The sequence below is a fragment of the Astatotilapia calliptera genome, chromosome 3 (assembly GCF_964374335.1).
Source record: "Astatotilapia calliptera chromosome 3, fAstCal68.1, whole genome shotgun sequence".
In the NCBI taxonomy this organism is placed as follows: domain Eukaryota; kingdom Metazoa; phylum Chordata; class Actinopteri; order Cichliformes; family Cichlidae; genus Astatotilapia; species Astatotilapia calliptera.
The window spans coordinates 60,994,703-61,013,170 of NC_137424.1; the positions used below are offsets into that span (position 1 = coordinate 60,994,703).

At 37.7% G+C, this 18,468-nt stretch overlaps 2 protein-coding genes across 4 annotated transcripts; both read left to right on the forward strand.

Annotated features, from left to right (window-relative positions):
• The first annotated feature begins 237 nt into the window (after positions 1-237).
• Positions 238-8,850, forward strand: LOC145421922 (uncharacterized). Of its 2 annotated transcripts, XM_080292922.1 has the most exons (12): positions 238-562; positions 1,335-1,519; positions 1,932-2,069; positions 3,633-3,771; positions 4,130-4,307; positions 4,739-4,880; positions 6,281-6,424; positions 6,521-6,573; positions 6,657-6,731; positions 6,995-7,045; positions 7,163-7,276; positions 7,390-8,850. In XM_080292922.1, coding segments are annotated over exons 1-12 (1,338 nt in total). In that variant the 5' UTR covers positions 238-445; the 3' UTR covers positions 7,392-8,850. The 2 variants fall into 2 exon arrangements, with proteins under 2 accessions (XP_080149048.1, XP_080149044.1); XM_080292918.1 differs by having other exon boundaries at positions 6,281-6,573.
• Positions 8,851-10,832: 1,982 nt separating this feature from the next.
• On the forward strand, positions 10,833-17,105 carry LOC113018993 (uncharacterized). Of its 2 annotated transcripts, none has more exons than XM_026162468.2 (12): positions 10,833-11,067; positions 11,272-11,456; positions 12,354-12,491; positions 13,732-13,870; positions 14,108-14,282; positions 14,766-14,901; positions 15,654-15,797; positions 15,916-15,968; positions 16,050-16,118; positions 16,417-16,476; positions 16,589-16,702; positions 16,807-17,105. In XM_026162468.2, the coding sequence occupies exons 1-12, from the start codon at positions 10,945-10,947 to the stop codon at positions 16,818-16,820; spliced, it is 1,350 nt and encodes a 449-aa protein (XP_026018253.2). In that variant the 5' UTR covers positions 10,833-10,944; the 3' UTR covers positions 16,821-17,105. The 2 variants fall into 2 exon arrangements, 1 of the variants encoding a protein (XP_026018253.2); XR_013903311.1 differs by having other exon boundaries at positions 10,839-11,067; positions 16,356-16,476.
• The last annotated feature ends 1,363 nt before the right edge of the window (positions 17,106-18,468 follow it).

Below are 18,468 nucleotides of genomic sequence, written 5' to 3' on the forward strand. Positions count from 1 at the left end.
TCAGCCCAGGCTGCATGAGTTCTGTAACAGTATTGCAGTCCATAGTGTGAAGTTTTGTTTTGAGCTACCTTAAACTTTTTTCTCTTTTGCAGGAGTACTGATGAAATCAAGTAGTAATGATAAAGCTGTGAGAGACCAAACCATGAAAAACGTTTAACCACTGTTGCTACAACTTACTTGAATTAAATAGGATCATGAGACAAATCTCTGCTTGTATCTATGAGTGATGATGTAAAACACAACCAGAAGTCTCACTGTGTCTCCTCTACTGAGTGGGACATAAATGATGTTTTAAAGGGAGGGGAGTAAAGAAGGAGGAGCAGTGAAACAATCCTCTTTTTAACCGTTGTGCTCGTTTCATTTCAGATGCATACTCGAGCTGAGTCCGTTTTTGTGTTGTATTGAGTATCTGACTGTATAAAGCAGCAGTTAAACTGAGGACATAATGACCACAGGCTTGCTTCTTCTTCTCCTGGTGCTTTCTGGTTCTCAGGCATCCCATTACTTTGGGACAGTGATGACCTTTACCCCTAAAGAAAGCACGGATGATGGATCTCTAAGGGTAAGGGCATAGTGCAAAAATATTGATTGCTGTTATAATGTGTTCTTTTACAAAATTTGTATTTGTAAAAAAAAAGTGAAAAAGTGCTCAGCTTTGTTTGATTTATGAAATGGGGGAAATTAACGTGATGTCGTGAGTGTAAATCAATCACACATGGGAGTGTCAAAATCTGTGGGTGAACTACTGACAATGTGCGAACTTATATACAAAGAGGGCAAGTAATTCCAGATTTTACAGATCCGTCTCAGTGTGGTAGCTGAAGAAGAATCTGCATATATTTTCTACTTTTTTATGTAACCTTGCTATTAGAAATTGTTGGGAATTGTGCAAGCATTGCATGATGGGACAGCTGCTCTCTGGATAAATTTGACAGCTTAGGTAAAGCCCAGGATTTATCTTGCATTCAGTTCTTCTTTGTTGTTCTTACCACAAAATGGTCCAGTCTGCTTAAAGCTGTAAATTGGAAAAATACACTGGTATCATTGTTGTGTAATATATGTAAGTCTAATGTAACTTTTCACATGTGTTAGTATGCAGTGGTTTTATTGTGTGAAGTGCCATGAATTCCATGATCAGAGGGTGATCATGAAGCTGTGTGGTTTCCAATTTGTTATTACAACATAATCAAGGTATTAGCTACCCAGTGGACAACACAGTACTGTCTATTAATTTTTTAAGTTGCAACAATCTTGTTATAATATTATAAAATTATATAACAATAGCATCATCTTTTCTTTCTTTCTTTCATTTTTTTTTTTTTACAATATCGCAGGTGGTCTTTGACTACAAGTTGAGCTTTCGCTCATGCACAGATGAAGACAAGTGGAGCTGTGCCAGCGGTGACTGTGGTAGTGAGAGTGTGGAGCTGAACATCGTGGATGAAGAGGACAGAGAGTGGTGTCAGAGGGAAGGAGTCATGACTCGGGAGGTTTCCAGCAACTCTCTGTTTCAGCTACGGTCAGTAACAGAAACAGCAGATTCAACAAAATGCCACTGACCTGATTGCATTCACTCAGTGGTCAAACTTGTATGTATCACTTGACAAAAACATAGTACGCTGTACATCGGTTACTCACAATAAGAATTACAGAGTTTTGACAACAACTGTCCCCTTTGGAAGAAAAAACCTTAAGTGTATGTTTTTTCTGCTGTGATGAAAGGAATTTTATCAAAATAACACCTATGGTTAAGAGGTTAAACATCCCTAATTGTTTAAAATCTCCAGGCTTTGGGGGCCTCCTGATCTGAAAAAATGGTCTTTCCCATATCTTAGAAATGTCTTGTGCTCATACATTACTTGGATTCATGTACAAATTAGTATATTAATGTGTGTACTATGGACCTTACAACCTTCAATTCAAATCCGTAGTTTGGCTGGTGGTAACTGGATTGACAACAAAAATGGTATTGGTAACTGGAAAGCTATAACTCAGGTGGACCTGAGGACTCGATCTGACACAGCTCAACCCAACAAATCACCTCAGACCACCATCCTGCCAGCTCTGAGGTAAAGCTATTAACTTTGTTGTGGCTAGTTTTTTTAGTATTTGCAAACCATCATTAGAGGAAAGCATCAAACATTCATCATATATCTTGTTTGCAAATCAAAAATAAATTCAATACTTCATGGCATATGAAAAGAATGAATTATCATGTAATATATATCCTAAAACGGGTGTCGAACTCCAGGCCTCGAGGGACAGTGTCCTGCAGGTTTTAGATCTCACCCTGGGTCAACAAACCTGAATCGAATGATTAGTTCATTACCAGGCCTCTGGAGAACTTAAAGACATGTTGAGGAGGTAATTTAGCCATTTAAATCAGCTGGATCAAGGACACATCTAAAACCTGCAGGACACCGGCCCTCGGGGGCTGGAGTTCAACACCTGTGCCCTAAAACATGTAACTGAAATATGGGTTCCTGAAAAATTTGATGTTTTTTCTTTACATAGAATCATGATAATAATCAGGACACCATTAGTCTGTTTAGGGCTAGGATTTAATTACATTTTTGCCAGTGTTGGTTGTTTTTTAGCAACATGGTAATGCAGTGTGTTATTGTACCAAATTGAATAATTACATTAGTTACTATTATGTTGTTATTGTGTTACAAAGGTTCTTCAGTTATCTGTGTGCCAGATAAAAAGAAAAACGTAAAAGAAAGATTTTTTTTCTATCTGCTACAGTCAACCATTTTTAGTTGGTGTGCAGCAGGAAGACAGTGGTAGAGCAGTGCAATGTTACAGCCATAGAGTTTTTGAGTTGAGTTTTTGGGCATTACTTTTATTACATGAAAGATGTGTGTGATGGTAAAATGGAAACTAGGACAGAAACTTTATTGTACTGCTAACAGAAATTTGGCTCTTTGCAATCATCTGTACAGACAGCATGCTAATGCTAAGCTTGCCAACAACCCAGAGTGATATTAAATCTCAATGTATGCTGACCCCAGCATAGCAGAGCCTGATCAACAGTTCACCAAGACAGTGATGAGCAGTCAGGCTGTGCCCTCTGTTTGTACCTTTTTATGTTTCTAAATTAGAATCACTTTGGGGATCTGGGTCCTGGTTTTTCATCTTTCCTTTGTGCTGTTGGTTTTATGTTCATAATTAGGAACTGAAGAAAAGATCCCGTGCGTTTCCTTCTAGGGTAGGGATTTGTGTTATTGTTTGGGACTGTAGCCTTTAGTATGGTAATCAGTTGAAAATGCATTTCAGAACATTTTGCAGAGCAACAAAACAAGTGTAACAAGTAGTGTGCTGAATTACATTCACTGGCAAGGAGTTAAGTACCAATACACATTATTTTTAATAAAAATACATTACTTCTTACATTACTTTTAAAAGCTTTGTGTGTTTCAAACAGGCAAACATTACATAAAAGTGCTTATCCCTAGCCATAGATAGGTAGCTATGTAGCTAATGAAGTAAAGTTTAATAAACAAAAGTGATTTTGGATATACAAAATCTTTAGAGCTAGAGAGAAATATATTGTCTTTGCACTTATTAAAACCACAAGACAGTTCTACCTTTTAGGCGAGAATTTTTGACCTGTGATATCTCTGTGCCAGAGTTCCTTCAAACTGTAAGAGAGAATTCAGCCTGTTGGCCTTTGATCCTGATGGAGACGAGGTTCAATGCAGATATGGAGACACAGCAGCAGATGAGTGTAATCCTTGTACACCACCATCTCTTCTAACCATCACACCAGTAAGTTAAAAGCATTTTCATCTGTCTCAAGCTAAGTGTCACAAAGTTAAGACGTTATTATTCTTCTGAGGTTATTATTTAATCTAATAAATAATGAATAACTCTACATCACAATAAAATACAGTAATAACTCTCATACACCCAAAGGCTACACACTCAAATATAGATTTGGGGTCATTGCTGAAACCTCAGTGGGTTAGAACACACTTTGTGTTTTGCCTCATGGTCATGCCACCTTCCAATTTCTGACAATTTCAAAGATGTCCTAAAAAACTATTTCAAAATAGCTTCTTCTTATAAAACACAAATTCAGCTATATAAACATGTAACTGGTTTCTCTCTGTGTTTCCTTCTGTAGTCTTGCAAACTGACCTTTCATTCTGCGAGTAGGAGTGATGAAGGTGCATATGCAATACAGCTGGAGATGGAGGACTTTCCCAAGCAGACCATCTTTCTCCATCAAAGTGATGATGTGGAGACAACAAGGACTCCCAGTGATGCTCTCAGCAAAATACCAATCAGATTTGGTCTAATAGGTAGGTCTTTAACTTTTAACCTCTTAACTATTTCACAGTCCTTCAGAGTCCTGGATGAAAACTCCTACAGATGCAGTTGTCTACATCTGTGGATCATCTCATTCTTCTGCAATCATCTGACATCAGAAGAGTAATTAAATACTTACTGTGTAGGTCTTGGATTTGCATTTCTGTACTACTTATGACTCTTGACTCAATTGCTTTGCATTTGGGGGCACAATAACCAGCTAACACAGCAATACATGTCCCACACAAAGTTCCAACATTGTTACATTTGAAGCACCTACAGCTACATTTACAGCTACTTGGCTATATTTTTGTTGTTGAAATAACTTTCAAAATCATATCTCATTTGAAATCCTAGCTTGCCAAATTAAGTCACTAACTGATATGATCTTGAATTAATATGCCACCTTTTTGTTTTGTTCCAGTGGACCCGCCTGTGCCATCCTGTTCAGAGGGAGCCTACCTGCCCAAGTTTCTGCCTCCAACCCCCGTCAGTGGGACTCAGCTGTTGGCCTATATTAATGAAACATTGAATATTACCATTATGGCAGAGGCAACCAACACCATGTGAGTTAAAGAGAAAGACACAAAACACTGGCATATGTAAAGAATATTTTTGTTTCAGACTTTCTCCTAGAATGTGTGTGAGCATAATATAGAACCTTTTTTTTTTTAACGTTTGTGACTCTTTTCAGTGTTTTTCAATTTCATTGCACAAATCAAAATCAGTAACGCTGCCATATATGATTCCTTGCTTGTTTAGAATATACATTTCTTTTCAAAACATTGTGTATATAAAAACTATATGAAAAACACATAACTTTAAGAAAAAATTCATTCATGAACATTTGTCTTGATTCACACTACACTTTTAGTAAATATAATGCACATGTTGAAGTACATCCCTGTCTAGTCACATTTGAAGAAAAATAGTAAAATTGATGTCTAGATCTACTGAAGATAGATAAATAAATTGCAGACATTAAATTATTAAATACATTTTAATACTAATAAGAATTATAGTTAAAAAACAAACAAACAAACCAAAAAACAAAAAAATTACATTTCTCACTGGATCACTGTAAAGTCATACATGAAGTAGTGGTAACATCCAATCCATCACTTGTAATAGTTTGAGGTGAACAGGGCATGAATTCAAATATGGTGTGACCATTATGTGGCATAAAAACGTTTTAGAAATCCAGAACAAACAACATTAATTTCAACATGCAGAATAATTATTAAACCATATAATACATGAGTTTAATCAAATTACTACTCTTAGTTTTGATGTTATGACAACAAGAGTGGGAGTAGGTTGGGGTGAAAAACCCAATTTCCCAAATTCTGGAGGGACACTAAAGTCTGACAAACTTTAGGTCATTATTGGTTGGCCACATGCAATAATGTCAGTATCAGCCACATAACCTGATCTTTGCTCATTAGCTGGGACAAAATCCACGTGGTTCTACAACCTCACAGTGAGTCATGGGAAGGCCAATTTTGATGTCCACCTAGGTTACCAAATATACATTTAATTTACCCAAGAAAGGGCAAGTAACCAAGTTGGAATATAACTTGATCTGGATCACCTTACACTACCCATGCAATGTCACCTATGTTGCATTGCTACATAGATGTCCTACATGATGGCCTTGACAGTGCAATACATTTTTATTTGATTTTTGTTTGCAATCTAGAATGTTTTGAATTGCAGGTCAAAAATAAATAAATAGATGTGTTTGAAAAAATCAGATGCAGGACTGGGAAAATTATTTAGCAGAGGCATTGATAGAGAGCTGTCTTTGCTTGCTCGTTTCCTCTTTAAACATATTGTTTAAGATGTATTTTTTTTGTAAAAAGATACAATAAAAAGAACGGTGATGAAACAGTCTGCAATAAATTCCGATGTTTGCACTCTGATTTACCCGTATATGCCAAATCTCTATCTTGTGTATTTTTGTAAGGGTCTCAAAGCTTTTGTTCAGTGGACCACACAGCGTTGTGAAACATGTTGTATCACATGGAGAATTCATCCTGACCTGGACACCATCTGACAGTGAAGATGAAGAAAACCATCCCATCTGCTTCGTAGTCCAGGCAGAGTTAAAGTCAGATGGTTTAAACATTTTCGCACTACCATTTTTATGGATATATGTTGTACTGTTTCATTTTTTAATTACTATGTTTTGGATTTCTTTTCTCAGTACAGCCAAGTATCACTCTGAGCTACGCTGTGTGATTGTGAGCATTCAAATTAGTGAGTAAACTCCAAAAATGTGCATTTCCTTCATTGATTACTGTAACTGTTTATTTTTACATATTTGTTTATTATACTTTCAGGACCAATCACCACTCCTCTGCCAACAACTGTTCTGCCTTCAACCACCCCAGAACATACAACCACTCTTCTGTTCAGTACGTGAAATATAGAGGAGCTGATGCAGATCATGAATTTTGCCAAAGGCCTGTATCATGATGGCAGTTCAAACTCTTATTATTAGTTATTTATTATAACCAGTGGCACAAAGACGGTTAACAATTGTACTTCCTGTCATATTGCTTTTTTTTGCAACAGAATATATGAGCTTCATTTAGATATTTGATGTGTTGAAGTAAAATCTTATGTTTGATGTTTGGATTTATCACATCTTTCACTACATTTCTCTGTTATTTAATAGTAAATGAAACAGAAGATCAGAAGAAGGTGCTATATGAGTCCACAGGATCAGGTAAATATGATTATTTTTCATAGCTTGAAAGTGAATAGCTGTCATGGAAATATTGTTTGAGCTTAAAAGCAGCTTAAAGATTGTGAGCTTTTATGTTTATCCTTCTTCTACATGCAGGTGACGACAGCATGGGTGCTGGCAAAGTTGTTGGTATTGTATTTGGTGTTGGAGCCGTCGCAGCCATTGTTGGCATTGCCTTGTGGGCTTTAAATCGAAGTTATCCTGTGCTCTGTGAGTCACAACATTTGCTACTTTTCCAAAATTTGTAAAAGGATTTTCTGATGATAAACATTATTTAAGGCAGTGGTTCACCTGTCTTTTTGGTTTGTTTTTGAATTTTACAGAAAAAAAGTTGGAGCTTTGGATGAAGATGGGGAAAACAAACCTGTAGAATCTGGAAATCACTGGTCTTCTAGCTACTTTCAGCTGCTCGCTTCTTGCGTCCCATTCCAATTTCTACAAATGTAAATGTTAAATAATGCAGGTCTGCATTTTACTGTCAAAGCCTCACATAAATGGTCAATGAACTGTTTTGAGTCTTTGGCTCCATCTGTTGGTGAAATGATGGCATTAATGTACAAGGTTGTTCATTAAAGCTACAGGCAGACTCCCCCAGATGCAGGTGACTCTGTTTTATCAGAGAAAAATTTAAATACTGGCAAAAGGAAATATCTACAGAGACAACATGTGAAAGTAAAACGTCATGCGTGAGAGCTAAAAACCTCAAAAGATATGAAAATTTTCAACCAACATGGTACAAAATGTAGTGTTGTAAGAGGGCGGGTATTTCTCACCACTGTGGTTTTTTCGTTAGTCGATCTTCACTGAGGACATTTTTATGTCGGACATTCTAAACCATAATCCTAATCCCAAATTGGCTCACAGTTGTTAAAAAAAATAAACAATAAAAAAATTATTTTATTTACGATAGAAGATACCAGCTCTCCCTCCACTCACCCCTAATTGATTGCAGCAATGGGAAGCCCTCCCAGAGCCTGGATCTGCTGGAGGTTTCTTCCTGTTTTAAAACATGTTTTTCTTTCCACTTTCACCAAGTGCTTGCTCATAAGGGGTCATCTGATTGTTGGGGTTTCTCTGTGTTATTGTTCGGTCTCTACCTTACACACCTTGAGGCACCTGTTCTTGTGATGCTATAAATAAAAATGAATTGAACTGAACAGAATACCAGATCATATTAGATGTTTGAAATGAGGAAATGAACCATTTCATGTTGGCCTTAACAAGATCTTTCTATTCCCTGTGTGAACTTCTTTGTCATTTTTTTGGATTTGTTATCTGTATCTCTTTAAAAAAAATACACAGATAATTTTGGAATTATTTAATTCACTGACATCATTAATTCGCCCTGACAAATTGTCTATCATTAACTTTCTGGGCAGTCCAGACTCTTTACAAGTCAAGTCATATATATGCTCAAAAAAAATTTAATGGATTCTTTGAAATGATTACTTTGGTTTAAGAGCCTCATCAAGAAACATTTTGCTCACTGATGTATTCTTTGGATACTTTTGTGCAGCTGTCATTGATTCTCAGCTGATTAACACATTTACATGTTATGGCAACATTGATGTCTGTCAGTATCCTAAAACTCACAGTAGTCCCTGTTGAACTGTTATCAACAGGAGCTTTTCATTTAGCAACTCCTTGACTGCATTTTATGACAATGACCTTTGAACCTATGTTATTGGTTTCCTTATTTATTCAGTGTTCAGTGCAACAAACCTTTTCCACCAGAGAGGGAATTTCTGTGCACATTTTAACTCACTCTCTGATTCTCATTTCATAGTGTTGCCTTTAGTGACACTGAGTTTGACACATCTGTGGTAGATTATATACTGACAATGTTAATATTTGGGTTTTTCAACTAAAAACTACCTCAGTACTGAGGTCATCATGTACCGATCAGACCAGATTGTCAGCAACTGGTTATTTTCACTGCCTGTCAACATGAGAGCAAGTTTGTACATGATCATACATGGACATGTCTGTGTGTGTCTGCTCACAATGGAGACACTGTAAGTATGATAAATAAAGACACACCTATGCCAACAGCTAAATGTTCTAGCATTTATATCAAAGCCAAACATGCAGGAGTGCTACCAGCAAGTTGTACCGTGAGTATCAAATATATGAGGGATTGTTCTGCAGATAGAGCAGCATTTATTATTCTTGGAGCTCTTTGGAGAAGAGCAAACGTTTTCTAGTTAACATACAAGTGGATAGTTTTGTCTGTCAATTTCCATTCCCCCCTCCCCCCTCAGAGGTCTGCAGTTAAAAGGCTAAAAAGTATCCTAAGTAAAGTAGTCTAAGCTCATCATACTAAATTTCAATGTAGGTGACTTTCAAAGTGATGACTAGAGAGCTAAAGTTATTTCCATCGGTCCTCTTTTCATACAACGTGAAGCCAATTCTGTTCTGGTGCCTTTTGAAGACCAACCCACATTTTAACAAATTCCAGAGCTAAATATGACAAAGCATGACTTCCAGATGTTGGAGAAATTTAAATAGGAAAGAGATCATGGCAGCCACAATATGTGGGCATGTGTGAGTCACTGCTGAAATTCTTGTGCCAGGTCCTCCAATAGCCACTGACATCTGTGGCTCCAGTTTGGTGTCCAGCATTTCCTTGGTGCTAAAATGTTGCAGCTGTTTTTGCAAAAGGAAAAAGATTGTTTCCCCAAACTTAAACATTAGAAAAACATTAGGCCAACTCGGACAACTGTGCTATTTATATTGTAAATAGCAAAGTTAAGTGAATTCCCTGCTGCTTTTCAATTTTCCTGAAGATCCTGCAGACATCTGTTGAACCTGCAGCTGGATGTTGAGGTCATATTAGTTTTGTTTTGTTTTGCACCATCTTTGGGAAAATGATGCCTCCTGGCTCCTTTTTTTTCTGGTGTCAAGTGTGACATTTATCATTGGAGTCTGTGCTTGGAGACAGGTTTTCTTCCACCAGATCACCTGTACAATCACCTGACAATGGAAAACATTACACACTCAATCTTTGTCACCTACATTTAATTGTAGTCCGATGTGCTGCTGAGCCATTATTGGCACTTTAGTGATGACTTTATTTTTCAATCCCAGAGGTTCCCACTGGGTTGCACCACTGCCAAAGGAGAGCCTAACTGTGGCAGAGCAGTGGCTGAGACAAAACTGCATCATTTTAGACCTATGGAAATGAAAATGGCCTGAAAATCCAGAATCCATTATCTGTATAGAAATGAAATGGAATGTACTACATAAAGATAAAAAAGAAAGTACTTTAGGACCTACAAGTAATGTGTAGTTGCTGTTTAACATAGTAGTGCACACTGCATCAGACTGCATGATTTAAGAGTAAATCTGCACATAATCACAGCACTATTGTGGGAATAATTAAAGCTTGTAACAGTTGGTGAGTCAGCTTCCTGCAGTGCCAGAATGTTTGGATCGTGGTAGCAGCTGACACACCCTTCTGCTTCCTTCTCACGTTCAGGAATGGCAGAAGCCACATATCATGTTTCCACTGCTACTCTGTCAAAAACAAGAGAGTGAGAGAGAAAGAGATGTGAACTTTAAAGGTGGGGCTCCTCAATACAATCAGATTGATTAGAGCAAAAAGTTAGTTAACTCTAAGTAAACAGGATCAAGAGAAAAGTCGTGCTTGTACGATGAAGCCTTGACTGAAGAGACAGCCTCCGTTTGTCTGCTCTCAGTTTACAACATAACTGTGTCATAGTTATAGTTGTAAAGGGAGGAGACAAAAGTAGGAGGAGTACTGGGAGAAAAACACGTTGTTTGTTTCATTTCAGAGCCATACATAACTGGGTCAAGGACTTTATTTTACTCTATTTTAAACTTTATTTTAGGGCTACACAGTTTCACTGATCACAACTATGGATATAAACATGCTGCTCCTCTTTCTATTGCTGCTGCTCTTTGGTTCTCAGGCTAACCATTTCTTTGGGACAGTGATGACTTTTACCCCCAAAGACAAGACGCATAATGGCTCTGTCACGGTAGGTGTACCTATACCATTAATGCCAGGACTCTTTAGTTTAGTCTGAAATAGGGGCTCAGAGTTTTACTTATTAATTAAGGAGGATTGAAGTAAAGGCAAATTCACTGACATTCCAAAAGGCTCCTAAAAGCACTGACTTTATTTGAACAGTGCATGGACTCTTTATAATAACACAACAGGTGTTATTGTTACAATATTACAGGTGGCCTTTCACTACAAGCTGAGCTTTCGCTCATGCACCGATCAAGACACGTGGAGCTGTGTCAGCGGTGACTGTGGTACAGAAAGTGTGGAGCTGAGCATTGTGGATGAGGAGGACAAAGAGTGGTGTCAGAGGGAAGGAGTCATGTCTCGGGAGGTTTCCAGCAATGCTGTGTTTCAGCTACGGTCAGTAACACGTCAGATAAAAAAAGAAAGGTTTAATCCTCTGAGGTCTAAATTATCATAGATGATAACTCCAAACCAGCCCCTAATCCTAACTTGAGGCAATCAGATTATGTAACAGAGCTACTTTCATCTCCTCCCGCATTTGCAATGGGCTGCCACACTATTACAGGTAGCACTGCATATTTGATTTTGATTTAATGCCAGATGTCCTGCCAGACACAACACAAAAGGGATTTCTATGTTCTCTCTAGCCTTCCCAATCAGCGTAAGAATTCTAGTTAACAAACATTAAAAACCAAAAACAACAATTAACAATGCATCAAATGTGATGCATCACACCTTAATATATATGAGCCCTTTTTCATTCACAGTGTAGTCTTACCTGACTTGTCTCACCTAAAACATCATCAAAACCTGATTATACTTCATTGCCTGCTATTTCACAAAGATCTATTTACATACATCAATTTGTATTTACAAGATTTTCAGTAAACTTGACCTCTGACCTAGAAGGCCTATGCTCCACCAGGAGTCTACGAGAAAATTGATTGATTTTGACCTCTGACCTTGACCTTGAGTTGATAATTGCAATCATTTGAGACGCCTAGATGACCTCGTTATAAAATTATCACACAGACAAGGTTTTCAGAAAACTTGTACTTTAACCTTGACATTGAGATCAAAGCCATTAAAATTTAAATATATCCCAGATTATTATTAGGTGCACCTTTGCAACATTGAGTGTCCATCAGGTTCCAAACCCACCCGCCCGGCAGGTTGATAACAATACCCCATCATTTCTTGTATGAATGAATACTAATTAGTATATGTTGCACAAGTTCTTAGCATAAGTTGTGTATAGAAAATAACCAAATTACCTTCTTTGAAACCCCAAAGATTGGATGGCGGTGACTGGATTCAAACCAAAAACAAGGTGAAGAAATGGAGAGCTCTGACTAACGTGGACCTGAGGACTCGTCTCGACACTAATCAGCCAAACAAGTCACCTCAGACCACCATCCTGCCAGCCCTGCGGTAAGCTTCTTTATTGTTTTAATTGTCATAAACTTACTGTAATGAAGGCAGGAAAGGACCAAATGCAGACTCATAGGCAGGACGTTAACACAAAAACACAGTTTTATTTGCTGAGTGGAATAAATGATACAAAACTAAACAGGGAAATTTCAGGAATACTGAACTAACAAAGAAACACACGGAGAAGCACACAGCCACGACAGATGAGGGAGAATGCAACACTGGACAGAGGGAAACAGAGGGCTTAAATACACAGTAAAATCATGAGGCAACAGAAAACACATGGGGAACACAGCTGAGACGAATTATACACAACAAGACTGGGAAAACAAAACTAAACACACTGAATAAGGAATGCAAGACTTTCACAATAAAACAGGAAACAAAGGAACACCAGACTGACACATGAGCTTGACAGAGGAGTGGAGGAGAGGGGGCGAGAGGATACATGACGGGCTGGGGAAACATGGATAACCATGGACACGAAGAAAGACCTACAGGACAAAGACACAACAGAGAGCCTAATCATCAAAGACTTAAACAAGGAACATGAGAAACTCGAAACAAGCTAAGACTACTAATGAACAGGAACATAAACCATAATACAAAATATCACCAAAACAAAGAAACTCAAAATGCTGGGTCACAAGGACTCTCTGGAAAGGTTGTCATTCCATCACCGAGTGAACACAGAGAGACAGGCAAACGTTTGCATTCACATTCACACAAATGGCTAATTAATAAATGACATTTAACCTAACCTGCATGTCTTTGGACTGTGGGAGGAAGAGAACCTGCACAGGCACAAGGAGTATAAAATAAAATATGACTTGCATATTATTTTTTTTCACATAAAACCAAGTCAGTAGCAGACAGTGGGGCACCAGCAAAACATTATGGCTACCTAATTTTAAAGGCACTTTTCACCTTTCAACCAGTGCCTCACACGTTTTGGCATTACAGCTTTGCTGTTACAGGATTTTCCATTTTCCAATATTTTTAAAATATGTGGAGATATCAGAGCTCTATCCCGATCTATAACCCTTAAAGAATATCCAGTGACATGGTGAATGTTAACAGGGTTAAATGGGTGATTCTTGACAGTCCTTACATGTATTTTATTTTTGTTTTCCTTGGAGGAAGCCTTGTTGAAACTGCAGTTGTTAAAAACCAAAGTTACAGTGCTGATTTTTGGGTGAGTTTTGTATTTACTGTACTGCATGTGATTCCTATGTGCCAGAGTCCCTTCAAACTGTCAAAGAGTCTTCACCCTGTCGGCCTTTGACCCTGATGGAGACAAGGTTAAATGCAGATTTGGAGACATAGACGCAGATGAGTGTAATCCTTGTACACCACCGTCTGTTCTGACCATCTCACAAGTGAGTTTCACATACACTTACAGCATGATACTACAGTAAAAACTAGTCACAGAAACAGAGAAATGTTGTAAATTATTAATTCTTAGCTCTTCTAGCTGAAGGACTGCTGATGGTAAGCGCTGATAAAATGTCTTTCTTCCATCCATCCGTTTGTCTCTCCACAATTCACAAACATTTCTACCCCTCAAACTCAAACACAATGCCCACTTTTAACAAGTCTTCACCAAACTTGTGCAGGCTTGCACATTGTCATTTAATCCTGTCAGCAGGCAAGATGAAGGTTCATATGCAGTACAGCTGGAAATGGAGGACTTCCCAAAAAAGACTATCATCATCAGTGATTATGGTTTTCAGACAAACATCACTCCCAGCGAGGCTCTCAGCAAAATACCAATCAGATTTGCTCTGATGGGTAGGTTTTTTTTTCTTTTTCAAAGCTTTTTACCATTTGAGGATCCTGTTTATTCAAAGTAAAATCAGCACAGGGATGTTATACTCCATAGTGCTGCAAGAAAAGATGAACTCACTCACGGCTGCTCCCTTTATGCCACAGCAGATCATCTTCCTGCATCTCACCCTATACCAGCATTCTCCTCTGTCACACCAACCCTCTGCATGTCCTCCTTCACCACATCCATCAATCTTCTCTGCGGTCCCTCTCTTTTTCTCCTGCCTGACAGCTCTGTATTCAACATCTATTGCCCAATATGTCCTCTATCCCTCCTCTGCACATGTGCAAATCAACTCTGACTTTCTGTCAGTTTTGGAACCTTACATATCAAACCAGTATCTTAATTGAGCAACCAAAATTTGATAAACTTCATATCAAGGTTAAATTGCTTGCTACACTACTTTGCTAGCTATCTATTGTAATGACCTAAAAATCTTTTTCCAGTGGACTCTCCTGCACCATCATGCTCAGAGGGAGTCTACCTGCCCAGGTTTCTACCTCCAACCCCAGCCAATGGGGCTCGCATGTACACTAATGACACAGTGAACATTACCATTATGGCAGAGGTGAAAAACACCATGTGAGTAAACACAGAACATATTTGAGTACCATGTTTACCTTACAAAGAAATAAAATTTTTGCACCATTACACGTGTGTTTTTTAAAGGTTTAGTGGTTAGATCCCTCCACTTAATACAAAGGTGGAGCGCCCACGAAGTTAAATCCCAAGAATCAATTAAACAAGCAACAAGCGCTCTCAGAGAGTCTAACTTCCCCAAAACTGAAGGGCTGTACTAACACTTTAACGCTTTATGATGTTTTTATTGCAATATGATGATGTCACCCTGTTATTGAGTCATTGCAACATTCAATTGAAAAAAATGAAAAGATATGGTTTCTTGAAATTTGACCTTTGACCTTGAGTGCTGAAATTGAAGGTCAAGGTCATAGTGTTGTGAAGTTCGAAGAAAATAAATTAACATTACATTACAAAATTGTGGCTAATATAAAGTTTGTTTGTTTGTTTTTACAGATTTTCAAATTTAGTGTGACCTTGACCCAGTTTTGACCCAAATTAAATCAGCTGTTTTTGGTATCTACCATCACACAAAATTGGAAAATTATATCTTCAAAACTGTGGATGCTAGAATTCTAACAAACAGACAAACAAACTGAAACAATTAAATACTCCCTTCATTTGAGGCAGAATAAATATAGTACTACCTTATATTGTTGTTTTTGGGTTATTGGTATTTAGGGTTTATCTTTGTCTTTTTATTTCTATATCTGATACTTTTCAGCATCAATCTCTCCTTTGTGTGTGTTTTTAAGGGTTTTAAAGCTTTTGTTCAGTGGACCGCACAATGTTGTAAAACACAATGAATCACATGGAGAATTTATCCTGACTTGGACGCCATCTGAGAATCAAGATGGAGAAGATCATCCCGTCTGCTTCTTAGTCCAGGCAGAGAAAGGGTCAGTGTGGGATTTGGATCCATTAATAATAATAAGTGAAAAGCACATCATACAGTAAATACACGAGGACTGGAATATTTTAAATTTATGTTTTTGTACTATTTCAATTGTTCATCAGTGCAGCCAAATATCAGTCTGAGCTACGATGTGTGATTGTGAGCTATCGCACAGGTGAGCACACTCACATTATGTTTTTCCCTTCATTGCTTTTCACGATCAATTATTTTTACATGTTTATTATCATGTTTTCAGAACCAGTCATCACAACATCTATGCCAACAACCGTTCTGCCTTCAACTACTCCAGCGAGCACGACTACTGGTGCGTCAAACACAGAGAGCATTAATATTGTGTTAAAGTCCTGCATCACTGACGTCTGGTTATTGTAACCTGTTATTACCATTAGTGGCGTTCAGTTATCAAATGCATTTTTTGTGTAATTCTACTAGGAGTGATCAAAACAAAGATGTTTGTTGTGCTCAACAAGACAGAGCCATTCAGCCATCACTAGTTGTAGCTGCAAAATAATGCATGTTTTTCTCCTTGGTGGTGGTGCAGGACTGGAACGAATCTGAATGTGGCCATTTTCCCACCATGTCGATATGTTTGTCTTTAACAGTAACCGAAACAGAAACACTGAGCATATCAACTATGGTGGCAGATGAGCCCAAAGCATCAGGTAACTATGAATACTTTTAATGGGTTGAAAATGTGCAGCCAGGGTATAAAATGAATGAATACAATGTACTTGATTACTTCAGCTATTCTCCTTCTGCCATGCATACATGCAGGTGATGACAGCAGTCGTGCTGGCAAAATTGCTGGTGCTGTGTGTGGGGCTGTAGGTGTTGCAGCGACCGTTGGCATTGTGGTCTGGGTGGTGAGAGGAAGTCCACACGCGTTCTGTGAGTCAAAAGTTCTCCTGTTTCTTAACTTTAACTTTTATTTTGGCTTAAAAACAACAGTGTAAAGTCAGTCGTTCAACAGTATTTTTTCTTTATTTTTACAGATAAAGTAGTCTAATGGAAGAAGAAAGAGATTAAGGAAAAACAAAACTGGCTATAAAATCTAGAGAACTTGGGAAAAGGATATCACAAACGTTGTTACTGCACATTTTTTTTCTGAGTAAATAATCACATTTCTACTTATGTATATACTATATGATATAGATGCATATTGTTTACTGATGAAGAATCGCACCATCGTGTCAATCTCCAGTGTACTGATATTAGTCTTTGGCTCTATCTGGTGGTGGAATGATGGCATGACATAAATGTACAGAGTTGTAAATAAAAGCTACAGAGAGCAGCTTTTAGATGTGTGTATTTCATCCTTTAACATCTTACAGACTTAAATGTAAAATACAAATGAGGCAGGTTTAATATGTACAGAGAAAATGGTTGGAAGTAAGGCACTGAGGTTTGAAGCCTGAAAAGAAAAAAGAAAAGTTCTTATAATGCACCTTTCTGCTACAACTGAGCACTAAAAGCACTTTAGTTCTGTTGCTTTATTGTTTATGTTTTGTGATCTGGATGGTGAAGGAAAGTCAGGGCTGTTAGGGCAGACAAACACATCTTTTAACCCTGTGAGGTGGAAATCAGTGCCGATGATAACAATAAACCTAATATGACCAGAATCTCATCATTTAGACAAACACAAAACAGCCATTATCTTTCTCTTAAAATGTAAATAGTTTTTGAATGTTTGTCACTTTAGATTTTTTTTTTTGAGTGCATACAAACTATAGGGGTTTGCTCATCTGCCTTCACATGCATACAAACTATAGGGGTTTGCTCATCTGCCTTCACATGCATACAAACTACAGTGACATCTCATTCTTTAGTCATAGGGCTTCAACTCTTCTGGGAAGGCTTTCCACAAAGTTTAGTAATGTAAGAGTTTTTGATCATTATTCCAGAAGTGGATTTGTGAGATCAAAAACTAATGTTTGATAAGAAGGCCTGGTTCACTTAACTCTAATTCATCCCAAAGGTGTTTTCTAAGAGGCTGATGTCAGGACTCATCCATGTATTTATGGAGCTTGGTTTGTGCTCTGGTGCAAGTCATGTTGGAACAGGAAGGGGCCATAGCCAAACTGTTCTGACAAGGTTGGAAACTTAAAATGGAAACAGCTCTAGAATCCATTGGCAATGTGCTTTTTGCCACTGCATCCAGTTACGTTCCAATACATCTCTAGATAGATAGATAGATAGATAGATAGATAGATAGATAGATAGATAGATAGATAGATAGATAGATAGATAGATAGATAGATAGATAGATAGACAGACTTTGCTTATAGGTGGTAACCCAAACCCCACTGTGCCAGTGTGTGTGTGTGTGTGTTTGTGTGTGTATTTTATTCATTTCTATGTTTAACATTAAATGTCTGTACTATTAAATCATTTGGATTGCTTGTATTAAGAGAAAACCAGCAGATGGTGCTAATTCTATTGGTTACCTCTGGCCAAGCTGTAATTCACATTCTTTGCTGGAGCAAGTTTGACATTTGATTTGTTCTGAGAATGAGTGCGATTTAGTGAGTCTTTTATAAGAATATGAGAATGTAGATTAAAAGTGTATCACACAACAGAAACCTAACATTGTTTCATATTAGCGTTTTTGCAAATCTGGCCAAATTTTTCCACAGGAAGTGGTTTCAGTCAGACAG

Coding starts and splice junctions, on each gene's coding strand:
- LOC145421922 (XM_080292918.1), top strand. CDS start 446: ATGACCACAGGCTTGCTTCTTCTTCTCCTGGTGCTTTCTGGTTCTCAG. Junction 2,070..3,632: donor ACCATCCTGCCAGCTCTGAG/GTAAAGCTATTA, acceptor TCTCTGTGCCAG/AGTTCCTTCAAACTGTAAGA. Junction 4,308..4,738: donor AATCAGATTTGGTCTAATAG/GTAGGTCTTTAA, acceptor GTTTTGTTCCAG/TGGACCCGCCTGTGCCATCC.
- LOC113018993 (XM_026162468.2), top strand. CDS start 10,945: ATGGATATAAACATGCTGCTCCTCTTTCTATTGCTGCTGCTCTTTGGT. Junction 11,068..11,271: donor CGCATAATGGCTCTGTCACG/GTAGGTGTACCT, acceptor ACAATATTACAG/GTGGCCTTTCACTACAAGCT. Junction 12,492..13,731: donor ACCATCCTGCCAGCCCTGCG/GTAAGCTTCTTT, acceptor CCTATGTGCCAG/AGTCCCTTCAAACTGTCAAA.